General features: G+C 39.7%; 1 protein-coding gene across 1 annotated transcript in view; it reads right to left on the bottom strand.

Annotated features, from left to right (window-relative positions):
- The window catches only part of tkfc (triokinase/FMN cyclase), a 61,393-nt gene that overhangs the window by 23,081 nt on the left and 10,927 nt on the right, over positions 1-27,385 (bottom strand). Inside the window, exons 5-13 of the mRNA XM_072272288.1 lie at positions 23,669-23,747; positions 22,609-22,698; positions 20,506-20,540; positions 19,825-19,909; positions 18,438-18,527; positions 8,802-8,918; positions 7,047-7,166; positions 2,655-2,792; positions 769-875 (exon numbers count right to left, since the gene is read on the bottom strand). Of these exons, the coding sequence (XP_072128389.1) occupies positions 769-875; positions 2,655-2,792; positions 7,047-7,166; positions 8,802-8,918; positions 18,438-18,527; positions 19,825-19,909; positions 20,506-20,540; positions 22,609-22,698; positions 23,669-23,747 (861 nt within the window). The remainder of the gene's footprint in view (positions 1-768; positions 876-2,654; positions 2,793-7,046; positions 7,167-8,801; positions 8,919-18,437; positions 18,528-19,824; positions 19,910-20,505; positions 20,541-22,608; positions 22,699-23,668; positions 23,748-27,385) is intronic.

Consider the following 27,385-nt stretch of genomic DNA (forward strand, 5'->3'; position numbering starts at 1 on the left):
TTTTTCTTCCTTCTCCCGTCTGCGTGAGATGTGGAACATTTGAGAGACTTTGAACTTTTTACCGTGCTCATGGACTGTTGTTCATCAAGTTATGGTATTGTTGCACTGTTGTAACTATATGTTATAATTATGTGGTTTTGTTAGTTCCTTCAGTCTTGGTCTGTCCTGTGTTTTGTGATATCACACCAGAGGAAATATTGTATCATTTCTTAATGCATGCATTACTAAATGACAATAAAAGAGGACTGCGTGTCTTCATAATCATATCATATTTTCAAATGTCCAGCGATCAAAAATATATCAAATAAACTCTGATATATTTATGTACGTTTATGCTGTAAACTAAAGGAAAACTCTGGAAATTCTGCTGGAATTCTCTGGAAATAACATGAAGTGAATGTCATTAGCAAGTTAACTGAAAGCTTTAATTGTGTAGAAGGGAGATCACAATAGTCAAATTTTGTCTGCAGAAAGAATACATTGCAGCAGTAGAAACTATGATAATGATGATGTAATGTCTAGATTTCAAGATACGCAAGGCTGCAGGAAGAAAAGGACTGTGGTAACACGTTCATAATTTAAAGTGAACAGATGAACTGTATATACTTTCATAATTATGGCAAATGTTTGGGTGTGTTGCCTGACTTAATGGCGGTAGACAAAATTAATCAATCTCTGTGCTTTTATCTTAACCTCAGGTCATTTTTTTGCTACTGCATTTTTTTCCTTCATTAGCTGGTTAGAAATAGAATTACCATTTATTCTTACCGCTCCTGAAGATCCACCCATTTGGTCTCTAATCACTCTGCCTAAGCACAGAAGAAGCTGATGACCATTGCCAGGAACTGCACCTGATGTAAGCAAGTCCTTAATGGCTGAAAGTAATAAAGTGTCTCAGTTACTGACTGAGAAATTCTTTTTAGCACAGTGTTTTGTGCACTAAAAAATAACTCACGATACTCATATTTATGATAAGCTGAGACACTGAGGTACCCAGAAACGTTCAGATGTCAAGCAGCATCCAATACAGATTTTGAGGTCAGTTGTGCAACATTCCATTGTTCACACAGACCACTCACACAACATTAGCATTTCGAAGGTAGGTGAACAAGTACACAAATGAATAGCTTTCAGTCTGATTTTGTTCACACCATGTAGTCAAATATACAAATCTTTCTCTTGTAGATCCACAAATCTTGTTACTCACACTTCATTCCCAATTACAAGATAGTTTTTTCATGCCCATTGATGGACAAAGCCCAGTCCATTGCTCATCACAATGGGAGCCTCAAACTTAGCAGAATATTGGTTAATGTTGTTTTGCCCACTACTTCCGCTCCAGCACTGCTCACTGGACATGCTGTTTGAGAAGCAGAATCATTTCTGGATCACTGATGTTAATTAACAAGCTTTCATATTTTCAACACAAGTAGATTTACAGTATGTTGTATCACTTATTGTAAGATAAATATTTTCCATATCTTCACCTCGTTATGACCTGACATAGCTTATCTTCATTGATATTTACCCCTCAATCCATTTAATCTCTCTTTATCAACAAAACATAATTGTCCTTTCCATTGTCCCAGAGGAAACACATCTAATCAAAAGGAGAATGTGCCACTGTCACACAGAAGTCAGGATTGAACCTGTTCTACTGGAGCTGAGGCTGATCTTTGGAATCTCTTCCTCAGGTCTAAAGCTTCCCTCTTTACTGTCAGCAACATAGCCTATCTTTGCTCTTTCTCATGTGCTCAGCATTTAAGACTAAATCATGCACAATCAAACATACATGGGATTACTCTATCCTTTTGGCCAACGGTGGTATCTGCAAAACAGTCATTAATTGCATCCTGCCATTGAATCAATTTCAAATCCAATTGGAAATCCTTCTTTGGATCCCACAAGGATTTAATTTTCTTAAAAAATAAGCCTGCCCTGTAGGACATTGTCAAAAACATTGCTAAAATCTATGCAGCTACATCCAATGCAATAGCCTCTTTAATCCCACTTTGTACCTTCTTAAAAGAATTCACTTTTGTCATAGTACGAGAACCTCCCCTTAACAAATCCATACTGAGTAATCTTTCAAATGAAGGGTTCTACTGTCACTAAAAAGCAATTCCTTTAACTTGTCCACTATCTGCAAATGCTTTGATAATCTCTCTTTCTAAACAATGCTACATTAATAGTCTTACAATCGCCAGAAACAATTTAGGCAGACTGAGGACTTAAAAGTTATACTTGGAATCTCCATAATCTCATCCTTTGTTTCTTCATAATTCACCCATTTTTCAAGGATGCTGAACAACTTTTCCTACTACTAATGTGATTATCTCAATCACTATTTCAGACATTTCCTTCTTAAGCAAGACTTCTAATATGCATGTGACATCAATTCAGTTAGACGACGGAAACAACACAAGGACCCTTCCTGTAATTCTGAAGGAGGGTCTGAACCAAATTATGTACAAGTATCTTTCTAAATGAGTCAATCAGGCCATCAAACTATTAAGAAATATCTTACTAAATTGTCTGGCTTAAATTGAGTTGACGGTACAAACTATTGAAGCTTTAGTCATTCAATCACTAGCCATCCAACTAGTACAACGTTTATCTTCAAATTCCCAAGTTACAGATTTTCAGAAACTGACCGCGAGCTGCCCTTGCATGCGTAGTGCCACAGTCACCATCTCCTGCTTCCCGATCCAGTTCATTCAGCTCTCCTTCCATTTGAAGCAAAGTGGTGGAAACTGTATTCAGGACTGAATGTACCTTATCAACAAAAGGACCTGTAGAGCAGTTGAAATTAAATGCTTCATTAACAGACAGCACCATGCTTCAGCTACCAACACAATGAAAAATGTAATTACTTATCTCAAATTATCTACAAACTCCATTTCCAGAAAAGTTGGGATATTTTCCAAAATGCAATAAAAACAAAAATCTGTGATATGTTAATTCACGAGATCCTTTATTTAACTGACAAAAGTGCAAAGAAAAGATTTTCAATAGTTTTACTGACCAACTTAATTGTATTTTGTAAATATACACAAATTTAGAATTTGATGGCTGCAACACACTCAACAAAAGTTAGGACAGAGTTAAAATAAGATTGAAAAGTGCACAGAATATTCAAGTAACACTGATTTGGAAGACTCCACATTAAGCAGGCTAATTGGTAGCAGGTGAGGTATCATGACTGGGTATAAAAGTAGCATCCATCAAAGGCTCAGTCTTTGCAAGCAAGGATGAGTCGTGGCTCACCCCTTTGTGCCAAAATTCATGACAGAATTGTTAGTCAGTTCAAAAGGAACGTTTCTCAATGCAAGAGCGGGAGTACTTCCGAAAACCATTGTCACTCAACACAGTCCGTCGCTGCACCCAGAAATGCAACTTGAAACAGTATTACGCAAGGAGGAAGCCATACATCAACTCCATGCAGAAACGCCAGCAGGTTCTCTGGGCCCAAGCTCATCTCAGATGGACCGAAAGACTGTGGAACCGTGTGCTGTGGTCAGATGAGTCCACATTTCAGCTGGTTTTCGGAAAAAACGGGCGTCGAGTTCTCCGTGCCAAAGATGGAAACGACCATCCAGATTGTTATCAGCGAAAGGTGCAAAAGCCAGCATCTGTGATGGTATGGGGGTGCATCAGTCCCCACAGCATGGGTGAGTTGCATGTATGTGAAGGTACCATTGACTCTGAGGCATATATTAGGATTTTAGAGAGACATATGTTGCCATCAAGGCGACGTCTCTTCCCGGGACGTCCATGCTTATTTCAGCAGGACAATGCCGGACCACATTCTGCACGGGCTACAACAGCGTGGCTTTGTAGGCACAGAGTGCATGTGCTTGACTGGCCTGCTGCCAGTCCAGATCTATCTCCTAATGAAAATGTATGGCGCATCATGAAGAGGAGAATCAGACAACGGAGACCATGGACTGTTGAGCAGCTGAAGTCTTATATCAAGCAAGAATGGACAAAATTTCCAATTGCAAATCTACTACAATTAGCATCCTCAGTTCCAAAACGATTAAAAAGTGTTATTAAAAGGAAAGGTGAATGGTTAACATGCCTCTGTCCCAACTTTTGTTGAGTGTGTTACAGCCATCAAATTCTAAATTTGTGTATGTTTTCAAAATACAATTAAGTTGGTCAGTAAAACTATTGAAAATTTTTCTTTGTACTTTTGTCAGTTAAATAAAGGTTCATGTGAATTAGCATATCACAGATTTTTGTTTTTATTGCATTTTGGAAAAAATCCCAACTTTTCTGGAAATGGGGTTTGTACATTTGAGCTCAAAAATCTGGATTTCTCACATTCTCAGTTTATAAATTCAGATTTCCAACTACCTCAGTATTTTGCTTCGGTATAGCACATCATCTTCATCACTGTGTGTACAATGTAGCTTTGTGAATTATAAAAAAAATGGAGGGAAGGCTTTGGCTAGAGGTCTTTATCAACTGTGAGCAACTGATGCTGAACCTCCAGACTAACAGGGAGAGGCTGGTGGGAGAGGGGGTTGTTGCAAATGGGGACAAAGGCTAGAGATCCAGAATAAGGCGTACTTTAATGACTATACTTCATATGTGCTAAAATGCTCCTTGAAGGCTCCTGGAGGCCTATAGGCCACTAAACAGTGATGTAAGGTAAATGGAAGAACTTGCTCTGATAAGCATTTGAACTCCACAGTGCTGTCTCCTCTAATATCCAAAGATCACTGTCAGTTTGAATATCTCCCTACCTTCGGCATCACGCATAGGTAAGAGTCCAAATAAAAAGTCATATTATTGTTTATGTCCAGCAGACTAATCCATCTAATTCCCTCACATCCCTGTCCGAAGCCCCAACTGACCCCCAACTCCCTTCACTGTCCCCAAAACCATCCCCACAAACCCAAAAAAAAATCACTACAAAACAACTAAAACTGAGCCGCAATCTTAATTGAGGTCAAGCTTGGTATTACTTTCAGTATTAAACTAGTATAGTATCTGGGAAAAATCAAAGGCCTCATTTTAAATACGGCCGTTAAATTCATAAAGCCATGTACTTGAGTTTCCATTTCTATTTCCTTCCTAAATTGGGGTATTAAGCTGCTGCTATAGAGATTCTTTTGCAGTTGAACCACATACTACCATTTCTAAAAGCCTGAAAGCATGAAACTGAGTTTGGTAGCACCCACAGGAAATCTTTTGGGAGAAAATGATATCCATGGTGCTCATGCAATTTCAATGTAGATTTGAAAGCTGCAACTATGAAACTCAAAACTCAAGATGATAGTTTCTCTTCATGATGGAATACAAGTTAAATATCAGAAAGAAGCCTCACATCACTTCCAACCCAGCATTTTAAGGAATTATAAACAACAGACTGCTAATCTGAAAATACTTCCATAAATACTCTCCTTTGTGTTTCTATCCTTTACCCAGTCTTCTTGCCAAGTGACAAATTATCCTGACCCCACTGAGCATTTATTTTATGTATCAACCTCTTGACAATCTAGTGGTTCTTCCTTACCCACCCTTTCAGTTACATGCCCAGAAAAGCCTTTTAAAATGTTAAAAAATATATATGATTTTCCCTTCATAAAAACATTTGTCTTTGCCAAATCACACTTTACTTTTTTTTTAAATGCCCTTGTACTATGTCTTTAATGATGAACTCCAGCAGTTTGTCAGCAACAGACATTAGGCTAACCGTTCCTTTTAGCTCCTCATTTTTCCTAGTCTTCATTTCTTAAAACAATGCTATTAAGCTTGCTACTTTTCAATGTTCCAGAAACCAAGCAATTTTGGAAGGATCAATGGAATTTTGAATGTAACTAGGGTCGTTTAGCAAACATGCACTACATGAAACAATTCTGAATCTTAATTCGCTCAACATGCTTCACAGGAGAGGTGGACGACCTTTTGACTAATATTTAAAGTGCAGTCACTATCCTTTTGAAAAAAAGTTCCCTTAAACAGAGTATGATAAATTGGTGAATAATCTGTGATAGCGTTGGTATTAGTCAAGGGAGAATTGTGAACCAAGACCCCAGGAGAACTCCTCATTTTTCTCCACATCCTTTACATTGACTGAATGCACACATTATGTCTAATTTAGCATTTAACATAAATGTACATTCTCCAACACTAGAACGGCCTCATAATTGCCTTTATTATATGCTTAAAACAATTGTGGCAACTTTTATACTCTAACCTTTGAGTTGTGTATCCGACTCAAAGGATAGAATATAGCAGTTGGTACCGCTGAATTCCTAGGTTTTATTATCAGTGCAAGAGGATTGTGGTTTCTCCAGAATTTAAAGGTGACAGCATTGCTTGGTGGACTGAGTTAGGCTTTTATTGCTTGAACAAGCATGGGCTGCCTTATTAGACACATTTAACATTTTAATTTTTTTTCATGGATTGTTAATTTTAATATTTGTTGCTTTCTCGGTTTTATTTTTGGTTGTGTATTGTCAATTAACTTTTCACTGCATATGTCGTAATCTATTTACCTGGTATTAAACTTATCTGATACTTCCAAAGTAAAATTCCATTCACAACTAAGATGCCATAGTCATAGTCATACTTTATTGATCCCGGGGGAAATAGGTTTTTGTTGCAGTTGCACCACTAATGTACCACTAATTCCCTCAAAATGAAGCAAATTACATAGGTGTCCAATGGTGACAAATATTTATGTTATTACAGAGGAAACAGACTTAACATGTACTAAAGACTGCCATCAAAGCCTAGATACACATCAATGATATCTTGAAAAGGTTACTTTCTGCACTAACCCTGTGTTACTTAATTTGAATGATGCAAAGTATTTATAGTATTTCTTTGTTTACTTTTGATCTCCTACTGTGTAAGCATTCTTCCTCTTTCCAATTACTCCAGATCTCACTAACTTTACTCTTTCTTTCTCTCAGTCACTGTGTTATTACCCTTTGTTATCTATTTTTAAGTTATTTTGGATTCTATTGAATATTGCTTTGTCTCTCCAGGAACACCTCACATGCTATATAAACAATATGAACCGCATCTACCTGATCCAGGAAGTATATCTGTATTCTCAGGTTCCAGATGAGGAATATTTCGGGTCCTGCATCTTTTTGCCAAGGTGCTCGTTGATACATTAGGCCAACCAGAAGCTGAAGTAGGTGAGTCTGTTGAAACAGAATAGTGCAGAATCCTGCTACATCAAAACAGAATTACAAACATGCAATAGAATTCATGATTCAATAAACTCCAAAGGTGCATGACAATCAGATATCACAAAGCGAGTCTGTTAAAAAAAATGGACCGCAATCTTCAAAAATTCTGTTGCACAGGGATAAACCACACAGACCAAAAGGATTTAATGTCTCTGCTTTGGCTAATTGTTTTCAAGAGTGTAATGGAGTTGCCACAAAAAACTGCCTGACCTGGTGCCTTTTGCTTTTCAAAGTAAGCAAATGGAGATTCTTGGTGATATTGAAGAGTCAGGCTGCTAACGGTGCCATGTTCCTACCCTACAGTTCCCTTAGACACTTTAGGTTCAAAATGAAAAATACCCTTGTGAATGCTGTTCCAGACTGTTCAGCTAACCATGTGCCTTAATGAAAAGAAGAGCAAAAGGAGAAATTACTTCAGGAGAATAAAGACTATAAATGACAAGTAATATTTAATCACAATGAATTATAGATCTTGGTTCAGCTGCACCCTACAGTAGCACCTGGACTAATTAAGATGTGATGATTTGAGGTGGCTTGGTAGCATATTGTTAACGTAACGTAATGTTATTACAGCATCAGTGACCTACGTTCAATTCTACTGCTGTCTATAGGAGTTTGTTCATTCTCCCCAGAATGGAATTCCTCAGGGTGCTCAAGTTTCCTCCCACATTCCAAGACACACGGGTTAGTAGATTAATTGGTCACATGAACTCATTGGGCTACAAGGGTCTGTTACCATTCTGTTCTCTAAATAAAAATAAAAATAAATGGAGAGGGATGTGATAAGTGTTTAAAAAGGTACAATATTCATGATCAGAGGCCTTTGAAAGCTCCGGGCGTTTGTGAGAATGATCATCTATTAACATTGTCTTCTAAAACACAGCAATGACATCCCTGATCAACAGAAACTCAATTTAGTGGCTTTCCACTCTATCTTGTACAGGTAGTCAAATCAACTGATCAATTTTTCACTAACAAGTAGCAATGATGGACAGAGGCTACTACACAGGACATATACTTTCATTTCATAATCCCAAAATACAGACAGTATGAATGACAGTGCCCACAATTAATGCAGTTGTCAATGCTGTTGCACAGAGTACACAATCTGGAAGTAAAGATTCAGAAAAGCAACTGAAGAAAGGAAATGCCTCAATGTAACAGATGTAGAATAGTAACAAGAGATATGAGAAAGAAGATGCTGTTTTGAAAACAGATGCAAAGATTCTGATGCAGCAAAGTTCTAAATTGTGTTGGAGAAAACAAGTGATGCAAATAAGCTAGGCTGGACTCCAAGACATAGGTAGGTATTTTGAGCTGGAATCTTTGCTGCACCTCCTCAGGTCTTAGACCATTAAATGCAAATAAACCCTCCCCAAGATACAAGCAAAGTTTTTCTCCTCTTGAGGATCAGAGGACTGGTTCCAAAACTGACTGTAGAACAGCACCCCTAGAATTTCAGCTAATGAACATATAAACTTCTCTCTGTGAGAGAACAGTCTGGAATAATTAATGCACCTGAAACAACCTAGCAAGAGGGTCAGAAATGCATACGTTATAGAGAAAATGTCACCCAAAAGCACTCACCCAGGAACTGCAGTTGTTCAGAATCAACATGCATCATTGTTAGGGAAGTTCCTCCCATTTCCAAGGCTGTCATAAAGGATCCAACATAAGCTCTTTCAATAATGACCTCCTTACTCTCTGAAAGAAATATCCAAAACAACGATGTTACAATATAATTCTGCAAAGATAAATGCTTAAAGAATCCCTTTGATACAATACCTCCATCTAGTACTGCATTTGGCAAATTTGTTTGAGATTACAAAGCATACAATAATACCACAAAATAAAGAAAGCAGGGAACAAAAGTAAATTGGTGATAGGGATGTACCTTTATGAACTTGTTACTTATTGCTTCATTTTTATGGAATTTGATATTGCCATACATGTCCTTTTATTTCTTAGGGCTGGATTTAATCAAATATGTGACAGAAATCAAAGCTACATAAAAGAAAACAAAAGAGACTATATGTGCTGAATCTGTTCAATAAACACAGGAGGAACCCAGCAGATTAGGCAGCATTTATGGAAAATAAACAGTCAACGTTTCAGGTTAAGACCATTCATTTGGATAAAAATGATTTGAATATGCTATTGGTCAATCCTGAACTGCAGTTTATTCGGGAAAGTAGGTTAACAAAAACAGGAACGCTGGTAAACCACTGTTGTTCAATTCATATCTGATTTGTACTTCAACCTTACTTCATCCTGAGGAACTGAAGTCCAATAAAAATCAAGCAAATTTGGTCCAAAGACATTGAGGAGAAAATTGTTGGAGATTTCTAACTTTAATGTATAGCAATGCTTCTTGATTTTTAATTGGTCTCTCTCTTATATTAAGATAAGACACGTTTTTTCTGAAATCCCTTACTGAGGAAATTGTTTCTCTGTGGTTACTACAATAACTTGTCTGTTCATATGCAGTCTGACCAACATAGTATTCTAAACTCATAGCTATATGGTTGACACATAACTGCTCTCTGAAAGAACCTAATATATTGTTCCATTGTCACCACCGTCTTCTTTCTCAAAGATAAAGTGTTATCCAGCTGCTTCAGAGCTATCAAGAAATTCAGAAAATACTTTATACATGGGAAAATAATGAAAAAGAACATTGAGTGATTTTTAAAAATTTCAACTCAAATCATAGTGTGCTCAACTTGAAAGTTATGCTTATCAAGCTATTTTTAAAAATTAAAAAAAAATTAGTTGTTGAGGGTAAGATCGGGCAAGATGTTTTTTGAGATTTGGAGTTCTGATTTGATCTCTTTTGGTGCTCATATTTGAAGCCAACAAGGCTGATGGGAGTAAACATTTTTCCCCCTATAACAGTTCAATGTGAATTAAAGCTGGAAAGTCTCAATTTAGTTCCTAACTGAGTTCAAGAATTAGGATAAATTAGTGTAAGTGTGTTTGTAGGGAGCTTGGGGAAGCAATTAAGAGGAACTTGGAAAAGTTTCAGCTAATACAGGACAGCTGGCTAGCATAGATTTGTTGAAAATAACATGTTTGACTGAGATGATTGTTTTTTTTAATAATAGAGAAGCATGTGCAGTGAATGTCTTCATTAATTTTTAAGACGTTTAATGTTATGACCATAAGACCATACGAAATAGAGCAGAATTAGGCCATTTGGCCCATCGAATCTGCTCTATTTCATCATGGCTGATCCAATTTTCCTCTCGGCCCTAATCTCCTGCCTTCTCCCAATATTCCTTAACGCCCTGACCAATCTATCACCCTCTGCCTTAAAAATACATAAAGAGTTGCCTCCCATTGCTGCTTGTGGCAAAGTCATCCACAGATTCACCACTCTCTGGCTAAAGAAATTCCTCCTCAACTCTGTTCTAAAACGATGCCTCCCGTTTCTGACACTATGTCCTCTTGTCTTAGACTCTCCCATCATAGGAAACAACCTCTCCACATCCACTCTATCAAGGCCTTTCACAATTCAATAGGTTTCAATGAGGTCACCCCTCATTCTTCTGAATTCCAGTGAATACAGACCCAGAGCCATCAAGCACTCTTCATATGACAAGCTTTTCAATCCTGGAATCATTTCTGTGAACCTCTTTTGAACCCTCGCCAGTTTCAGTACACAAAAATCCCAGTGAGGCCTCATCAGTGCTTTATAAAGTCTCAACATTACATCCTTGCTTTTATATTCCAGTCCTAATGAAATTAATGCTAGCATCGCATTTTCCTTCCTCACCACGGACTCAAGCTGCAATTTAACCTTTAGGGAAACGTGCAGAAAGACTCCCAAGTCCCTTCGCCCCTCAGTTTTTTTGAATTTTCTACCAAAGTTCATAACCATATATTTCCTGACACTGTGATCCACCTGCCATTTCTTTGCCCATTCCCCTAATCTGTCTAAGTCCTTTTGTAGTCTCTCTATTTCCTCAAAACTACCTGCCCATCCCTTATTTTCATATTATCAGCAAACTTTGCAACAAAAACATCAATCCCATCATCCAAATCATTGATATATAACATAAAAAGAATCGATCCCAACACAGACCCCTGAGGAACGCCACTAGTCACTGGCAGCCAACCAGAAAAGGCTCCTTTTATTCCCACTGTCTCCTGCCAACCAACCACTGCTTTCTCCATGCTAGAATCTTTCCTGTAATACCATGGGCTCGTAGCTTGTTAAGCAGCATCATGTGTGGCACCTTGTCAAAAACCTTCTGAAAATCCAAGTACACATTATCATCCGGTTCTCCTTTGTCCATCCTGTTTGTTATATTTTCAAACAATTCCAACAGATTTGTCAGGCAAGAAGTTCCCTTGAAGAAACCATGCTGACTATGGCCTATTTTATCATGTGCATCCAAGTACCCCGAGCCACCATCTTGATAATCAACTCCAACATATTCCAACCCACTGAGGCAGACTACCCAGCCTATAGTTTCCTTTCTTCTGCCCCTCTCCCTTCTTGAAGAGTGGAGTGACAATTGCAATTTTCCAGCCTTCCGGAACCACTCCCAAATCTAGTGATTGTTGAAGAGTGATTACTAATGTCTCCATAATCCCTTCAGCCACCTCTTTCAGATGCCTGAGTTGTACACCATCTGGTCCAGGCGATTTATCTACCTTCAGACCTTTCAGTTTCCCTAGAACCTTCTCTCTAGTAATGGTAACTTCACATACTTCATGACCCCAACACCTAGAACTTCTGCCATACTGGTAGTGTCTTCCACAACGAAGACTGATGCAAAATACTTTTTCAGTTCATCTGCCATATCCTTGTCCCCATAACTACCCGCTCCAGCACAGTTTTCCAGCGGTCCGATATCTACTCTCGCCAACAACAGGAATTCTGCAGATGCTGGAAATTCAAGCAACATACATCAAAGTTGCTGGTGAACGCAGCAGGCCAAGCAGCATCTGTAGGAAGAGGTGCAGTCGACGTTTCAGGCCGAGACCCTTCGTCAGGACTAACTACTCTCGCCTCTCTTTTACACTTTAAAGTATCTGAAGAAACTTCTAGTATCCTCCCTAACAATATTGGCAAGCTTACTTTTGTATTCCATCTTTACTTAATGACTTTTTTAGTTGCCTTCTGTTGGTTTTTAAAAGCTTCCCAATCCTATAACTTCCCACTAAGTTCTTGCTCTATTATATGCCTTCTCTTTGGCTTTTATGTTGGCTTTGACTTCCCTTCTTAACAATGGTTGTGTCATCTTTCCTTTAGAATACCTCTTCCTCTTCGGGATGTATATACAGGTGTTCCCCTGCTTTTCGAACGTTCGCCTTACAAAACCTCACTGTTACGAAAGACCTACATTAATTCCCTGTTTTCGCTTTCAGAAGGTGTTTTCACTGTTACAAAAAAAAAGCAGCGCGCAATAAAAAATCAGCATGCGATAAAAGGCAGTGTGCGCCCCGAGCAGCCGCTCTCTCCCGGATTCGGAACGGCATTCTCACTGGCATTGCTGTAACACGTGCCTGTGAGCAGTCGTTTGCAAGATGAGTTCTAAGGTATTGGAAAAGCCTGAAAGAGCTCGTAAGGGTGTTACACTTAGCGTAAAACTAGACATAATTAAGTGCTTTGATCGTGGTGAATGAAGTAAGGACAATGTGAGTTTGGCTTGTGGAAGCTGACGAACATGATGTTGAACAGGTTTTGGCATCCCGTGACCAAGAACTGATAGATGAAGGGCTGATGCAATTGGAAGAGAAAAGGATAACAATCGAAACCGAATGAGTAATGATAATTTTGACTTCAATATTGAAAGGGTACGTCGGTTTAGGAGATATTTGCAGTATGGTTTGAGTCCTTACAAAGAACTGTGTGATAGAAAAATGCGCGAGGCTCAGCAGTCAAGCAAGCCTTCCACATCAGCCACAGCAGGTGACAAACCTCGACTTTCGACATCGAGACGGGCAGAGATAGAAGATGAGCTGCCTGCTCTAATGGAAACAGACGATGACGAGATGACACCCCAGTGTCCCACCACCCCAACCCCCAGGCCATGGACAGATACTGTATCGATTCGCGGAGAATGTAACAGTAGCCGGGAGGCACACAGCACATCTTTAAGAAAAAAGCCGAAATAAACATGCTAATTAATTAGGTGCTGCCGACACGTAATTGTCGGCCCAGATCAGAGGTGATGCAATTCGAAATCAGCACTGATCTGGGCTGACAATTATGTGTCGGGTGGCACCTAATTAATTAGCTTGTTTATTTCGGCTTTTTTCTTAAAGATGCGCTGTGCACCTCCCAGCACTGCATTCCTGCATGCTTCGCGGCAATGTATCACTCAGTGGCCTGGAGGGTGGGGGCCACTGCACCATCCCAACCTGCGACGACTCAGTCTAACACACCATCATCAGTGTGCTCGGCAAGCTAACTTCCCGATTCCCGTAAGTGATACTACACTGTACATACATTATTTCTACTTTATATAGGCTGTGTATTTTTATGTGTTATTTGGAATGATTTGGCAGCTTCATAGCTTAAAGGTTACTGGAGAGAGTGTTCCTGCCAACAGCGCTAGCGTGAGATTTTCGCTACGGAGAACAGTTCAGTAATGATTGTGGAAAAGTATTTCTACTTTATATAGGCTGTGTATTTATCATATCATTCCTGCTTTTACTATATGTTACTGTTATTTTAGGTTTTATGTGTTAATTGGCATGATTTGGTAGGTTATTTTTGGGTCTGCGAATGCTCACAAAATTTTCCCATATAAATAAATGGTAATTGGTTCTTCGCTTTACAACATTTCGGCTTACGAACCGTTTCATAGGAACGCTCTACCTTTGGGTGGCAGGGGAAACCTGTATCCTGTGCTTTCTGAATTGCTTCCAGAAATTCCAGCCATTGCTGCTCTGCCGTCATCCCTGCCAATGTTCTTGTCCGATCAATTCTGACCAACTCCTCTCTCATCCCTCTGTAATTCCCTTTACTCCACTGTAAAATGATACAACTGATTTTAGCTTCTCCTTCTCAAATTTCAGGATGAATTCAATCATATTATGATCACTTGCCCCTAAGGGTTCTTTTACCTTTTGGTCTCCAATCAATTCCAGTTCTTTACACAACACATTATCCAGAATAGCTGATCCCCCAGTGGGTTCAACCTTGAGATACCCTAAAAAGCCACCTCACAGGGACTCTAGAAATTACTCCCAATCTACCTGCATATTGAAATCTCCCATGACTATTTTAATATTGCCCTTTTGACATGCATTTTCTATCTCCCATTGTAATTTGTAAACAAAATCCTTACTACTGTTTGGAGGTCCATATACAGCTTCCATCAGGGTCTTTTCACCCTTGCAGTTCCTTAGCAATGATACTTCGTGCACTGAAATATACAAAGCTCAGGACACTAGTCACACCGTGCTCAACCTCTCGATTCCTAACTTTGTCTGAGGACTTACCAACATCATCCTCCACATCCTCTCCACTAACTGTTCTGACACTCTGGTTCACATCCCCCTGCAACTCTAGTTTAAACCCTACCATGCAGCATTAACAAGTCTTCCTGCTAGGATACTAGGCCCCCTCCAGTTCAGGTGCAAACCGTCCCTTCTGTATAGGTCCCACCTTGCCTGGAAGAGAGCCCAATGAAGCATTATGCCCTCCCTATTACACCAACTCCTTAGTCATGTATTAAATTGTACAATCTTCCTAGTTCTGGCCTCACTAGCAGTGGCACGGGTAGCAATCATGAGATCACAGCCCTGGAGGTTCTATTCTTTAACTTAGCACCTAACTCCCTGAGCTCTCTATGCAGAACCTCATCACTCATCGTACCCATGTCATTGGTACCTGCATGGAGCATGGCCAGGCTGTTCACTCTACCACTTAAGAATGCTGAAAATTCAATTGAAGTATCTCAGATACTGGCACCCGGGAGACAACATACCATCCAAAAATCGTGTTCTCACCCACGGAACTTCCTGTCCATTCCTCTAACTAATAAATCCCCTATCACCTCAGCATGCCTCTTCTCCCCTTTTCTTTCTGAGTCACAGAGGCCAACTCGGTGCCAGAGACCTGACCACTCTCAACTCTCCTGTTAGGTCAACACCCCCAAATAGTACCTAAAGTAAATATGCCTATTGTTCAGGGGGATGGCCACAGGGGTACTCTGCACTGGCTCCTTATTCCCTTTCCCCTTCCTCGGTGTCACCCAATTTCCTGTGTCCTGCACCGTGGGTGTAACTACCGTTTTATATGTCCTATCTATCACCCCTTCAGCCTCCCGAATGAACCAGAAATCATCCAGCTCCAGCTCCAACTCTAATGTGGATTGTTAGAAGCTGCAGCTGGATGCAGTTCTCACAACTGTGGAAGAGATTAGCAGTGTGCCAGAGGTCTGTGACTGTTAGGGAGCAGGAGTGAGTGCCATTGCTACTACAAAGGAGGAAGTGTGAGGCAAACTCAAACGTCTTAAGATGGATAAGTCACCTGGGCCAGAGAAATTACATCCCAGAGTCCTAGAGAGATTGCTGAAGAGATAATGGATGCATTGGCCACAATCTTTCAACAATCGAAAGGGCGGAGCTTCGGATGACGGCACCTAACGGCGACTCCTTTGCTTGCACCTTCGGAAGCAGCTCTACTTCTACCTTTGATATCCCTTTTTTTTCCCCTTTCAAGGTTCTTTTGAAGACCCTGGCCTGGAGTTACATGCTGACTTCGGTTCTTTGCGGAAACGGGACCGCTTTTTGATATGCCAAGGATGTGGCCTGGAAGACTGGTGTGCATTCAGGGAACTGGATTTTTGTGGCTCTGGAGTCGAGCTGGTGCCATCGATTGATGCATTGTGGGAGTACATGGAAGATCAGAAGCAGTAAGCTTGCTGCTGGTTGTGTGCCCAGAGACAGGGCTCGGAAGAAGCGACGCAGCAGACTTTTAACACCATAAATCAGCAAGTTGTTTTGTTAAGTCTCCCCTCTCGCTGTGAAATGGGGACATCTCTTTTTCTCTTAAAAAAGAGAGAGCCTATGGTATGTCAAACTAGTGGGTGAACAAGTTGTCTCTGGGGTACTGCAAGTCTGCGTCTTTCTTGATTGCTGCAATGCTGGAGTGCTCCGTGGAGGGTGCTGATGCTTTTTTGCTTGTGGGGGGGGGTCATTGCTTTGCTGCTGCTTGTGCATGGGAGGAGGAGCTGGACAGATGGACTTTGGGGTTCTAACATTTAACTGTCATTCATTCTTTGGGGCACTCCTCTGTTTTCATGGAAGTTTGCAAAGAAAAAGAATTTCAGGATCTATATTGTATACATTTCTCTGACATTAAATGTACCGATTGAAACCAAATGAAACAATCACTTGATTCTGATATGGTCCCAGAGGACTGGAAGATTGCAAATATCACCCCACTCTTTAAGAAGTGAGGAAGGCAAAAGAAACTAAATTATAGACCAGTTAGCCTAACCTCAGTGGTTGGAAAAATGCTGGAGTCTATTAAGGATGAGGTTTTGAGGTACTTGGAGACGAATGATAAAATAAGTCAAAGTCAGCATGGTTTTGTATAAGGGAAATCTTACCTGACAAATCTGTTAGAGTTCTCTGAGGAAGTAACAAGTAGGACGGACAAAGGAGAGGCGGTGGATGTCATTTACTTGGATTTTCAGAAGGCTTTTGATAAGGTGACACACATAAGGCTGCTTAACAAGATAAAATCCTATGGCATTACTTGAAAGATACTGGCATGGATAGAGGAACAGCTTACAGACAGGGAATAAAAGGGGCCTCTTCTGGTTGGCTGCCAGTGACTAGTGGTGTTTCTCCAGGGTCATTACTGGGACCATTGCTTTTCACATTGTTTGTCAATGATTTAAATAATGGAATTGATGGCTTTGTGGCAAAGTTTGTGGAGGTATTGTCATTGGAGAGAGTCCAGAGGAAGCTCACGAGGATGATTCCGGGAATGAAGGGGTTAATGTATGTGTTTGGCAGTTTTGGGCCTGTACTCACTGGAATTTAGAAGAATATGGGGTGGAGGAGGAATCTCACTGAAACCTACCGAATGTTGAAAGGACTAGATACGGTGGATGTGGAGAGGATGTTTCCTGTGGTGGAAGTATTCAGAACTAGAGGGCACAGCCTCAAAATTGAGAGATGACCCTTTAGAACAGAGGTAAGGAGGAATTTTTTTTAGCCAGAGAGTAGTAAATTTGTGGAATGCTCTGCCACAGACTGTGGTGGAGGCCAAGTCTATACGTATATTTAAGGCAGAAGTTGATAGTTCCTTGATCGGTTAGGGCAGCGGTTGCCAACCACCGGGCCGCAAAGCATGTGCTACTGGGCCACGAGGAAATGATATGAGTCAGCTGCACTTTTCCTCATTCCCTGTCACGTACTGTTGAACTTGAACATAGGGTTGCCAACTGTCCCGTATTTGCTGGGACATCTCGTATATTGGGCTAAATTGGTTTGCCCCACATGGGACCGCCCTTGTCCCGTATTTCCCCCGCTAAGGTAGAGCATTCCTATGAAACCTTTCATGCCAAAATAGCGTAAAGCGAAGAAGCAATTACCATTCATTTATATGGGAAAAATTTTTTTGAGCGTTCCCAGACCCAAAAAATAACCTACCAAATCATGCCAAATAACACATAAAACCAAAAATAACACTAACATATAGTAAAAGCAGGAATGATATGATAAATACACAAATAGAAATAATGTCTGTATAGTATAGTCGGGAAGATTAAGCCAAAACCAACTTGTGGAGAGAGAGAGAGAGAGAGAAAAAAAAAAATCGGCACGTACGCGCATGCCCACGTCATGCATGTGCACACAGGTGCCCGCGCAAGGCTTTACGGTCATGGTAGTCTTTCCTGGGGTAAATACAAGTTTCCCGGGATTTGACTGCTACTTTTGTCCCTTATTTGGGAGTGTGAAAGTTGGCAACCCTAACTGTAAAAGACATGTTGAGGTGAGTTTAACCCTACTTGAACACCGCTTCCAAGTAATTAATGTAAATAGCAATCAACAGTGGTCCCAGTATTAGATTATTAGATCGAATAGTACATGCCACCGCGCACCAGTTTGAATAACTACTCTTATAACATAATCACTGCTTTCTCACTGTTGTCCAGAGTGCTAATCATCATTCTTTTGTTTGTTCTTTGTGCACTTCTGCTTTAACCTCAGACAAGAGTCTCAGATGAAAATCCTTAGTAAACTTACCCAGATACTTAATTGCAGAATTGGCCACAATATTCAGCTCCAAGCAGGACAGTCCTCCAAGATTGTTCACAATCAGTACAATATGATCTCCTAGAGGCACAGAGGAAAATGAAATGCCGTATAAGGAAAGCATACCAACAAGTTATGATGGGTATAGATAGAGTGAATGCAAGCAGGCTTTTTCCACTGAGGCAAGGGGAGGAAAAAAACCAGAGGACATGGGTTAAGGGTGAAAGGGGAAGGGGGAAAAGTTTAAAGGGAACATTGGGGGAGTTTCTTCACACAGAGAGTGGTGGGAGTGTGGAATGAGCTGCCAGACGAGGTGGTAAATGCAGGTTCTTTTTGAACATTTAAGAATAAATTGGACAGATACATGGATGGGAGGTGTATGGAGGGATATGGTCAGTGGGACTAGGCAGAAAATGGTTTGGCACAGCCAAGAAGGGCCAAAAGGCCTGTTTCGGTGCTGTAGTTTTTCTATGGTTTCTATAGTTTCTAAGTTCAGCTGAAACTTGTGAAGCAAATAAAGACTACTAAAACCTCTCATAATCCAGGTAGGAACATCAACTTTAAAGCACTAAACAGCTCAGGGCAAAGCCTGTAACACCAAACTTTAGAATTTAGGAACTAATTCGGTACTTCGTATAACTCTGAAAATAAAATGGTAAAAATTTGTTTATATTCTTTTAACTATTTCCACACAGCATCTCAATGACTGGTATGAATGCTTCAGTAAAGAGACAATTTGTTCCGGTCAAGCTACAGATATTCAACATGCATTCAAGATTTAACAACACAAAATTGCCTCCATCATCTTTCAAGTAAACATTGTCTCTAAATATTAAAACTCATACTTTTTAGAATGTGAACATGAAATCTGGAAAATGAAATTACTTTAGTCTCTCCCCATTTATCCTCCAAGGAAATATTCATATATTGTGCATAATAGTTCCCCAGTTTTCCCCCCAGAGGGACACCTGGACACTGACCAGAGTTTCCTTTTCCTCAGACTTATATCTGTAACCAGCAAATAAACACCTTCTTTACTATTACATTTTATATTTTGAATTAAAGTGTGGTTAATTCATGGAAGCAAATATTTTCTATGGAATTTGGCTGAATTTGCAATGCATCAATTCAGAACCATTACTCAGAATCTGTAAAATTGGATTTGTAAACTTGCAAAACAGCATGAGAAGGCTGTGAGCTATTTCCCAGAAAGTTCTTAGAAGTTACTATTTTTTTCTGGGTTCAGGTGTTGCTTCTTGGTGACTTCCATATTTTTCAGTAGTGATGAAGGTGAGTAAAATTGTATCTAGAACGATGTACAATACATTAAGGACTAGCACAGATTCACTCCTTCACATAGGATTGGAGGAGTACTTACCTGCTTTCAAACTCAAATGAGATTCATTACAGGGACTTAGCATGTGATCAATAACTTTTTGTATAACTTCATCAGCTGATACCATCTGCAGGAAGAGATAACAGATAACAAGTGAATATTTGAACAATCTAGGGAATTGAGTGAGAAGTCATTAACAATACAGAAACAAATGGCTGTACTTTGAAAGAGTTAGGTGAAAAGTAACAATAACAGAGAAGAAAAACAAACCAGTTTGCTTATAGCAAATCCCTCAAATAACACGCAATAACATTAATTGATTTTACTGGTTTAAAGTTCTTGGTTAAAAGTGCTATACCCACCCATACACCTCCTCCCTCACCTCTATTCAGGGCCCCGGGCAGTCCTTCCAGGTAAGGCAACACTTCACCTGTGAAGCTGCTGGGGTCGTCTATTGTATCAGGTACTCCTGATGGGGTGTCGTCTGCATTAGTGAGACCCATCCTAAATTGGGGAACCACTTCCTCAAGCATCTCTGCACCACTGACTAAACATTTAGTTCCCATTCCCATGGCATCCTCTTGTGCCAAGATGAGGCCACCCTTAGGTGAGCAAAGGTATTTTACAGAGATCTTTTCACATTTTGTTTCTTGTACTTTACATCAAACCTCAGAAATGAGGCTTCCTTCCCCAACTGTAGTTCACTATTTAAAGCTCTCTTACCTTTATCCGCTCAACACCAGCTTCTCCATGGATACCTAAATAAAGAATTAACATGGCCTCAGAATAATTGCTGTATTTATTTGAGCATTTCTATTTTCTCAGTAAAATGTTGAGTTTTGTTACACAGAATTGCACAACGTTCATTCACCTTCGAATACCTCAATCTTTACATGCCCGAGTAATGAGTGCTCAATTTAATCAGAAGGGCAGAATCTAAGCCCAGCCCAATCCACCTTGTTCCATTCACTGTCTGCAGCAACTCACTTCCCAATGAAAATTAAAATTAGATCACAGTTGATAGTTGTCTTTCTAATACTGAGCCTAATATTAGAGAGAAGAAGAATCCATAGATGCTCTGGTCTCACACAAGATGGAAATCTAGTAACTTGACACATAAAACGCAGGAAAAAAAATGTTCTACATTGACCCACTCAGCCAAAGTCTGATAGGGAAAGTACTCAAACAGACAACCTGAATCATTCTTACAATAACCAAATCACCGAAACAATACATATCAGAGTACAAATAAGTGAATTGGTTTTCCATTACACAATGCCCAATTATTTTACTCCAGTATCATTTAACTTAAAAATTTCCTATTAGTATTTAGTTCCATACAAGAATGGGATTAAAAGCAATTATGCCAGCTTTTTCTCTACTGATAAATGCTTTTAGCTTAGTACTTAGTAAATTTAGATTATTGTAAGACAAATTATATTTAATAAATCTATTTGATTTTTTCATTTATAATTAGCAGGGTAGATAGAGGGCAAACAATTATTATGGTCTTTCAGAAGTTCTTTGATAAAGTACCACCTGAAACTAGACCACATGGTAATGTAGGTAATGTATTAACATAAATCAGAGATAGATTAATGGACAGAAACCCAAGACTAAAAGGAAAGTAAACAGTTTTACATTGGAAAGCTTTGACAGGGAATGATGCTGGTGCCCAGCAGTTCACAGATTTGGAGAAAGGGATTGAAGATCATATTTCCAAGTAAGCTGATGATCCAAAGCTCAGTGGCCTTATGAGCTGTGAGAAGATACAAAGAGGCTACAGGAGGATATAAATAGGCTAAGTGAATGAACAAGGGCATGGAGAACGAATGATTTGTTGGAACTGTGAGCTTTTGCTGAATAAATAGGAAACAGATGATACTGGTACACAAAGGAATTTGGTTTTCCTTAGGAAAGTTAACATGCAGGTACAGCAAGCAATTATGAAATTAAACAGTATGTTTACACATTTTACAGCAGAATCTGAATACAATGGCAGTGGCTTCCATCTCTAATAATTTGGAGCAATTGTGGGACAGGATCTTGGCACTGGTCTGGTTTTTATCCATAGAAGGATACACTTGTGATAATTCCAGGAATGAATAGTTTGTCATTTGAAGAAAGATTAAGGAGACTACCTTTATATCTCTAGAAGAATGAGAGGTGATCTTACTGAAAGGTGCATATTTCTTGATGAGCTTCAGAAGAAAAATGTGATTTTGATGTTTCCCTGGCTGAAACATAAGTCACAATCTCAAATAAGGAATTGGTTTATATTTGTATCCTGTATGATTGGGAGGTTTAATACCCATGTGTCAACTGGGTTTATGATTAAATATGTTCATTATAACAATGTAATCCCAATAACTTTGTATCAATATTATGTTATGTTTACTATTATGAAACCAATAAAAAGATTGAAAATGAAAAAAGGGAATTGGTCATTCAGAAGAGGGAGAAGCAATTTCTTCACTCAGAGCAGACTGAATCTTTGGAATTCCCTACCCAACAAGTCTACAGAGATTCAGTCTTAAGGTATATTCAGAAAAGGGATCAATACCTTTTTAGGTATGAAAGGAATCAAAAGATATGGAGATAAGTGCATGAAAGTGGTGCTGAGTTGAAAGGTTCATTGATGATCTAACAGAACAGTGGAGCAATGTCAAGTAATAACCTAGTTATGTGTCTATTTTATCATTGATTTCCTAGGTCCAGCTCCACAACTAGTATCCTACAAAGATATCCTTTTGCGACCAAATTTACTGTACTACAGTATGTGATGAATTAACAATACAAAACTTTGTTCTATGAACAATCTCTTACCCAGTCCAAGTTCCAGTTCATCTGTATCCAAATGGAAGGTTGGCCTGGATCCAGGGACACTACAAGGTGACAAACAAATTCCCATTGTACCTAAGGGCAAAAACAAAAAATGTAATCAACAGAATATGCACATGACTCTGCTGCCAATGGATGCATAACACAGTAACATATATTCAAGTTGAAGTTAAGCAATAGCAGCTGTTCAACCCAGAAACACATTAGAGTGCGAAGATTTATAGGAATTGAGGATTATAGGAAATTGCATGAAAATAGACTTCAGACCAAAGACTGGATCAGTCACAATCATATTGTATGATGGAACAGATTTAAGAATCTTAATGGCATATATTCTAGCTCTTGATTTGTTGGACTAATCTGCCTTCAATATGCTCTACAAGCAAGGTCCAAGAGATAACTGAGCAGTGCATCATTAGGATGACAGTACACAAGCAGAAAATATAGTTTATAACTGCCCTCTATATTGTCACAGACGAATATCACCCTTGGCAGATATTCATCTGGGGCCTGCATCCTTCCACACCCACCATCCGTGAATGGTATCTGGATGCAAAGTCAGAACACCAACAATGTTGAAATAAGGGATAAATAGCAACCTTTCAATTTCTCTAAGAATACATATGTGATAGATAAATTAATTCCATGTTCGTTCCTTAAATGCCCTTCTTTTGAAGCAGTTACCACCACCCACTTTAGACTCAACAATATTATCCACACTGAATCTGCTCTATAGTTCTGCTTGGCAAATATGCATATCTCACCAATCTGCGTGGCAGATTATTCAAACCAACTGTTTTTTTAAAGTGTAACGTAAACTTCAACAATCGCACAGAAATGTTTTCCACACTGTGCACCATGTAAGCATCATTAGAGGTAGCAGTGAAGTAAAAAACAATTACAGAATCAGGAAGTCTGAAGAAAAAGTACAAAATGCTGGAAATACTCAAAAATTAGGCTGCATCTGCAGAGGTGGATCATTTTGATAAAGGGTCATGAACCCGAAAAGTTAACTGTTTCTACAAACTGTTTGGTTTCCACTTACCTAATTTACTTAAAGTGGTATTCAGTTTCTCTAAAATTTCATTGAGTGACTTTCCCATTTCAGACATGGCCCCAGCTATCTGTCAACAGCAAAGATTGGTCAATTAAAAAGAGCCAACGTGGACTTAAACTTAAATACCTAAACATTTTAATTATTTTCTGAAAATATTTGTTTCCCTGATAGAGAAAAACTTTCAAAGGTTTTATCAATACTTCTCTCAAGTCATTACTTTATGATCAGAGGCAATCTCAAAAGACAACAGCAGTTGGCCTGCTATTCACCAACCAATTACTATTGCATTCTTTCACAATGAAGTATCCAATTATGAAGGTACATGGCAGCGTTTTGTTTAAGTTAAAGAGTCACAAGACAAGGAAGAATAGCTGTGCAACTTGTGACTTGTGGTATGATGCCCGAGGAGAACATCATTGTCTGATTTGAATAGCTATTGCCACATTTTCAAATTTCAATCTCTAGTTTCAGTCCTTTTTCAGTACAACAAATCCCAACATGCAACTTTTTAAAATCGCAAAGGAAATGCTTTAAACTCATTTTCAAAGCACAAAATTCCCACTCACTGCATTATTATCATTTCCATTTCATAACTTTTACTGGTATCCATTATATACCATCGGCTCATTTTCACCTGTCATCATCAAATACAACACCTTCCATTTTACCATCATTTCCAATGTAACTGCCACTGATTGCCATTCATGTACACCTATTTTGTAATAGTTACTACTTGTAGCAACTATGTAAAGGATACAACCAAAGCCGGATATGAAGGTTGTTCTGAGACAGGAGTTGAGAGAGAAAACAGACCTGAAACAAAAGGCTTCTATTTTAACTTCATGCAATGCATTTATAAATAAAAATCATGGAAATTGAACTGGATTCCAATGAAGTTATTTCATATGTCTGGAACCTTCCATGGGTCACAGCTTCAGGTAAATGGAATACCTAGATACCCACATGCCATTCTGAAAAGGTCCCGTTTATGCCCACTCTTTGCTTCCTGTCTGCTAACCAATTCTCCACCCACACCAATATCTTACCCCCAATACCGTGTGCTTTAAGTTTGCACACTAATCTCCTGTGTGGGACCTTGTCAAAAGCCTTTTGAATTATGATATAGTTGGGATCACAGAGACATGGCTCCAGGGTGACCAGGAATGGGAGCTCAACGTTCAGGGATATTCAATATTCAGGAGGGATAGACATGAAGGAAGGGGAGGTGGGGTGGCGTTGCTGGTTAAAGAAGAGATTAACGCAATAGAAAGGAAGGACATAAGCCGGGAAGATGTGGAATCGATATGGGTAGAGCTGCGTAACACTAAGGGGCAGAAGACGCTGGTGGGAGTTGTGTACAGGCCACCTAACAGTAGTAGTGAGGTCGGAGATGGTATTAAACAGGAAATTAGAAATGTGTGCAATAAAGGAACAGCAGTTATAATGGGTGACTTCAATCTACATGTAGATTGGGTGAACCAAATTGGTAAAGGTGCTGAGGAAGAGGATTTCTTGGAATGTATGCTGGATGGTTTTTTGAACCAACATGTCGAGGAACCAACTAGACAGCAGGCTATTCTGGACTGGGTTTTGAGCAATGAGGAAGAGTTAATTAGCAATCTTGTCGTGAGAGGCCCCTTGGGTAAGAGTGACAATAATATGGTGGAATTCTTCATTAAGATGGAGAGTGACATAGTTAATTCAGAAACAAAGGTTCTGAACTTAAAGAGGGGTAACTTTGAAGGTATGAGACGCGAATTAGCTAAGATAGACTGGCAAATGACACTTAAAGGATTGACGGTAGATATGCAATGGCAAGCATTTAAAGGTTGCATGGATGAACTACAACAATTGTTCATCCCAGTTTGGCAAAAAAATAAATCAAGGAAGGTAGTGCACCCGTGGCTGACAAGAGAAATTAGGGATAGTATCAATTCCAAAGAAGAAGCATACAAATTAGCCAGAGAAAGTGGCTCACCTGAGGACTGGGAGAAATTCAGAGTTCAGCAGAGGAGGACAAAGGGCTTAATTAGGAAGGGGAAAAAAGATTATGAGAGAAAACTGGCAGGGAACATAAAAACGGACTGTAAAAGCTTTTATAGATATGTAAAAAGGAAAAGACTGGTAAAGACAAATGTAGGTCCCCTGCAGACAGAAACAGGTGAATTGATTATGGGGAGCAAGGACATGGCAGACCAATTGAATAATTACTTTGGTTCTGTCTTCACTAAGGAGGACATAAATAATCTTCCAGAAATAGTAGGGGACAGAGGGTCCAGTGAGATGGAGGAACTGAGCGAAATACATGTTAGTAGGGAAGTGGTGTTAGGTAAATTGAAGGGATTGAAGGCAGATAAATCCCCAGGGCCAGATGGTCTGCATCCTAGAGTGCTTAAGGAAGTAGCCCAAGAAATAGTGGATGCATTAGTGATAATTTTTCAAAACTTGTTAGATTCTGGACTAGTTCCTGAGAATTGGAGGGTGGCTAATGTAACTCCACTTTTTAAAAAAGGAGGGAGAGAGAAACCGGGGAATTATAGACCGGTTAGCCTAACATCGGTGGTGGGGAAACTGCTGGAGTCAGTTATCAAGGATGTGATAACAGCACATTTGGAAAGCGGTGAAATGATCGGACAAAGTCAGCATGGATTTGTGAAAGGAAAATCATGTCTGACGAATCTCATAGAATTTTTTGAGGATGTAACTAGTAGAGTGGATAGGGGAGAACCAGTGGATGTGATATATTTGGATTTTCAAAAGGCTTTTGACAAGGTCCCACACAGGAGATTAGTGTGCAAACTTAAAGCACACGGTATTGGGGGTAAGGTATTGGTGTGGGTGGAGAATTGGTTAGCAGACAGGAAGCAAAGAGTGGGAATAAACGGGACCTTTTCAGAATGGCAGGCAGTGACTAGTGGGGTACCGCAAGGCTCAGTGCTGGGACCCCAGTTGTTTACAATATATATTAATGACTTGGATGAGGGAATTAAATGCAGCATCTCCAAGTTTGCGGATGACACAAAGCTGGGTGGCAGTGTTAGCTGTGAGGAGGATGCTAAGAGGATGCAGGGTGACTTGGATAGGTTGGGTGAGTGGGCAAATTCATGGCAGATGCAATTTAATGTGGATAAATGTGAAGTTATCCACTTTGGTGGCAAAAATAGGAAAACAGATTATTATCTGAATGGTGGCCGATTAGGAAAAGGGGAGGTGCAACGAGACCTGGGTGTCATCATACACCAGTCATTGAAAGTGGGCATGCAGGTACAGCAGGCGGTGAAAAAGGCGAATGGTATGCTGGCATTTATAGCGAGAGGATTCGAGTACAGGAGCAGCGAGATACTACTGCAGTTGTACAAGGCCTTGGTGAGACCACACCTGGAGTATTGTGTGCAGTTTTGGTCCCCTAATCTGAGGAAAGACATCCTTGCCATAGAGGGAGTACAAAGAAGGTTCACCAGATTGATTCCTGGGATGGCAGGACTTTCATATGAAGAAAGACTGGATGAACTGGGCTTGTACTCGTTGGAATTTAGAAGATTGAGGGGGGATCTGATTGAAACGTATAAGATCCTAAAGGGATTGGACAGGCTAGATGCAGGAAGATTGTTCCCGATGTTGGGGAAGTCCAGAACGAGGGGCCACGGTTTGAGGATAGAGGGGAAGCCTTTTAGGACCGAGATTAGGAAAAACTTCTTCACACAG

Source organism: Mobula birostris, chromosome 11, assembly GCF_030028105.1.
Source record: "Mobula birostris isolate sMobBir1 chromosome 11, sMobBir1.hap1, whole genome shotgun sequence".
In the NCBI taxonomy this organism is placed as follows: domain Eukaryota; kingdom Metazoa; phylum Chordata; class Chondrichthyes; order Myliobatiformes; family Myliobatidae; genus Mobula; species Mobula birostris.